The 3,602-nt window shown below is 35.5% G+C and overlaps 1 protein-coding gene across 2 annotated transcripts in view; it reads right to left on the bottom strand.

Moving 5' to 3' along the window:
• Positions 1–1,123: 1,123 nt before the first annotated feature.
• The window catches only part of LOC107721963 (coiled-coil domain-containing protein 47), a 14,377-nt gene continuing 11,898 nt past the window's right edge, over positions 1,124–3,602 (bottom strand). Inside the window, exons 8-13 of one of the 2 annotated variants that reach the window (XM_016530191.1) lie at positions 3,151–3,261; positions 2,763–2,848; positions 2,593–2,651; positions 2,384–2,493; positions 2,134–2,301; positions 1,124–2,041 (exon numbers count right to left, since the gene is read on the bottom strand). In XM_016530191.1, the coding sequence (XP_016385677.1) occupies positions 1,961–2,041; positions 2,134–2,301; positions 2,384–2,493; positions 2,593–2,651; positions 2,763–2,848; positions 3,151–3,261 (615 nt within the window). In that variant the 3' untranslated portion in view covers positions 1,124–1,960. The remainder of the gene's footprint in view (positions 2,042–2,133; positions 2,302–2,383; positions 2,494–2,592; positions 2,652–2,762; positions 2,849–3,150; positions 3,262–3,602) is intronic. The other variant, XM_016530192.1, reaches the window with a different exon arrangement.

Raw genomic sequence — 3,602 nt, 5'->3', positions numbered from 1 at the left:
GCACGCCTCCATCCACAGCAATAGACAGAAGCAAATGTGTAGATTTACATCAGATGTAACTTGAAAAATATGAATACTGGCTGTGAACAGAGGAAAGTTTCATCTTGAACACTGTGCACTTACACTTCTCATATTTGTTACATTATTTGTTGTCATGTATATATTGCACAGCCTGTGAAAATTGTTAAACAACTTAAATATCAGAGGAACGACATTTTTAATTTGCTCAGAGGAAAGTTTCATCTTGAACACTGTGCACTTACACTTCTCATATTTGTTACATTATTTGTTGTCATGTATATATTGCACAGCCTGTGAAAATTGTTAAACAACTTCTTAAATATCAGAGGAACGACATTTTTAATTTGCCTCTACATGTGAAAAATAATAAATAAAATTGTAATGTCTTGTAAACACATAGACCTTGATGGTTTACACATTAAAAGATATCTAAATTACACTGCTGTTCAAAGGATTAGGTTTGGTAAGACTTTTTAAATGTTTTGAAAGAAGACTCTTATGCTCGCCAAGGCTGCATTTATTTAAACAATACAGTAAAAACTGTGATATTATGAAATATTAAATTTAAGATACCTTTTCTATTTTAATATATTTTCAAATGTAATTTATTCCTGTGATGCAAAGCTGGATTGTCAGCATCATTACTCCAGTCGTCAGTGTCACATGATCCTTCAGAAATCATTCTAATATGCTGATTTGCTCAAGAAACATTTCTTATTATCAAAGTTGAAAACAGTTGTGCTGCTTAATATTTTTGTGTAAACCATTATAAATTTTTCAGGATTCTTTGATGAATAGAAATTTGTATTTCCAGATGCATTTTTAAACAATACCATTTTTAAACAATTTTAAGTTCACATTTTAATAGTTTCATCAGTGCAACAAATCAAATGCATGACAAAAATAAATTAATCAATTAGTGAATTTAAATTTACAAATATAATATGGTCTCTTAATAAATAAACATAAAAAAAAACTGGTTTATAGGAAACATAGCATATTACACTGCAGGGGTGAACTACCCATTACTACTTTTCAAATACATTTTAAATAAGATTTAAAAACTAGCTGAAATCAAAGACCATGACAATGAGAAGAAAGACGTTTTCAGTGAATGTTTTATTTAGTTAAGCGTCTCATTAACAAATGTTACAGAAAAAAGGGTTACAGTCAGTGTTTACTCAAACATGATACAAACTTAATGAAAAATTAAAATTTCACCTCTGTTAAATACATATAAAGGAGTTTGTGCTGCCTTGACAGTGACAATTCACAGTGGGCCTTTGCTCATAAAAACAAAAAAAACAAAGAGAAAGATTCAAAAACAATGCCAATGTGCCTATTACTCATCTATAAAACGCTTGCAATCATGAACTTTTAGAAATGGGGTTAAGGAAGCACTGTAGTACAAAAAAGCTTTCTTACCCACCCAGTTCCTTTTAAAAACACTCCCGGATTTCACTTCTAAAACTTTAAGGAGATGAAGTTAAATCTCTGGGAATAGAAATGAAAGCATAGGTCCTCTTGACAAAGTTTTGGAGGGTCCATACTGAACTCCAGGAGACAACTGAATTGGAAAAGGTTGGCTAAAGTGGCAAGTTGGTTTGAAGAGGCCCAAAAGGTCTAGTTTATTACAGCAAAGCCCACAAAAAGCAATATTCTTGCAATTAAAAACCGCCATGCAATTAGGCAGACAACTCATGCTTTAAATGACTGCTACTGTAAAACATGTTCAAACAGTTCAAACAGACCATCTCCAATCCAGTTGTCTTTTAAAGATCAGATTTACTCCTTGACCAGCTGCTTTCTCCTGATTGGACAGAGCGTTTCTATGGCTGCAATAGCAGCCAATCGAATGGCATGCACATTCATGTAGAAGAGTGTAGATAGCAGGTGTGGAAGTAGTAGATTCTTTCTCTAATGACTACGAGAGTGTGTCTCACATGGCTTTCACTTTGATCTGCTTCATTTTCATCTGCTTCTTCTCCAGCTTCTTCTGCTCACGACGCTGGGCGGCTTCCTGAATGAAAGAGCAAGGAGAAAATGATGTATCGATGCAGATAACGGCACAATAAGAGAAAAGATGTGGTTTTTAGTTATTCAAACACACACCTCTAGGCGGCGCTGTCTATCAGGATCCTCCTCGTTCATGATCCTCTCCTTCTCCGCTCTCTTCTTCTCTTCGCGGCGCGTCTGAGCGGCCTCCTGTCGCTGAGTGTGAGTCTGCTTCAGGAAGTTCTCCTCCACACGAGCACGGTTTCTGTCTGCTTTCTGCTTCCCCTAAACAGCCATATGAAGCTACACATTAACCTTCTGTTACTAATTTAACACGTTGTTATGCACATTGTGCTTGTGCACTCACCTCTCTGTTGAGGCGAAGCTTCCTGACCTTGTCGATGCTGTAGATCACCATGTTCATCAGAGGCAGCAGACTGTCCATATCTTTGGGAGATGTGTTACCCATCCCAGGCACTGTAAAGTACAGCATATTAATACACTGACGAACGAATAATGTTTCAGTGTAATGCAAGTACAGAGAATCACCATTTGTGGATTATGAATTTCTCTCACCGTTAAATGTAAACAGCAGTGTTTTCTTGGTCTCGGGCAGCTTTAAGGGCTGACCCTCCCTAAAAATAGTTTAGAAACCATTAACATTTATTAACCAGTATACGCTCCTCCAACATAGTGGAAGAATAAGAACTACAACAAGTACAAGGAGAGAAAAAAACAAAACGTACTCTTGCATAACTTTTGGACCAGAGAATTGGTCCGAAAAATGGATGGACTCAATCTTCTCAGCATGAGAGGTGAGGTAATGTACCATCTGAAAACAGAAAAATAAAAATGTTGTTAAAACACAAAACCATGATATTGGGAAGAAGGATAAATATACATTTCGGACAGTGATTATTTATATACTATTTCTACTATTTACTATTTATATACTAGTTCTATTTTTTTTTCTTTTCGATTTTAGAACTTCAGAGTAAACAATTTCAGTTAGTTGCCAAGTCAACATTTTGAATTTTTAAGGTTTTCAAATTAATTTTTAATAGTTTTAGTTTCAATATTAGTTTCATGACAATCTCAATAATTATCTGGGAGACTGTGATGTCCCGCTCTTACCTTGTTGTCCATCACTCCATCCGTGACCTCTCCCATCTCTGATAAAATGGACAGAGATTCAGGGACGCCATATTTTGCCCCTGATTTGGGCTTGTCACCACAGAACTCACTCTGTAAAGAGACCAAGAAAAAAATTAAGTTAGCACAGAGCAGTTCCTGATGACATTAAAACTACAAAAACAAACAAACTGAATAGAGATAACATATTTCTATTGCCTCACAGACTGCACTCAAAAACAAACATACAGTGAGACTAGTGCAGTTCAATTTGCAAACAAACAAATTGTATGTGTAATGAATTGCGCACAAAAACAAAACAAAAAAACCCAAAGAGTTATTGGTATCAATCAGTCTAACAAAATCAAACCCTTCACTAAATTAGCTCACTGAACCCATCAGAGTGGTTAGTGAATCAACATCCCTCACTCACTAACCACAAGCCATTACTTACA

Source organism: Sinocyclocheilus rhinocerous, unplaced genomic scaffold, assembly GCF_001515625.1.
Source record: "Sinocyclocheilus rhinocerous isolate Xijiao unplaced genomic scaffold, SAMN03320098_v1.1 scaffold1716, whole genome shotgun sequence".
Classification (NCBI taxonomy): Eukaryota; Metazoa; Chordata; class Actinopteri; order Cypriniformes; family Cyprinidae; genus Sinocyclocheilus; species Sinocyclocheilus rhinocerous.
Note: the sequence above shows the minus strand (reverse complement) of the source record. Positions and strands in the feature narration are given on the sequence as shown.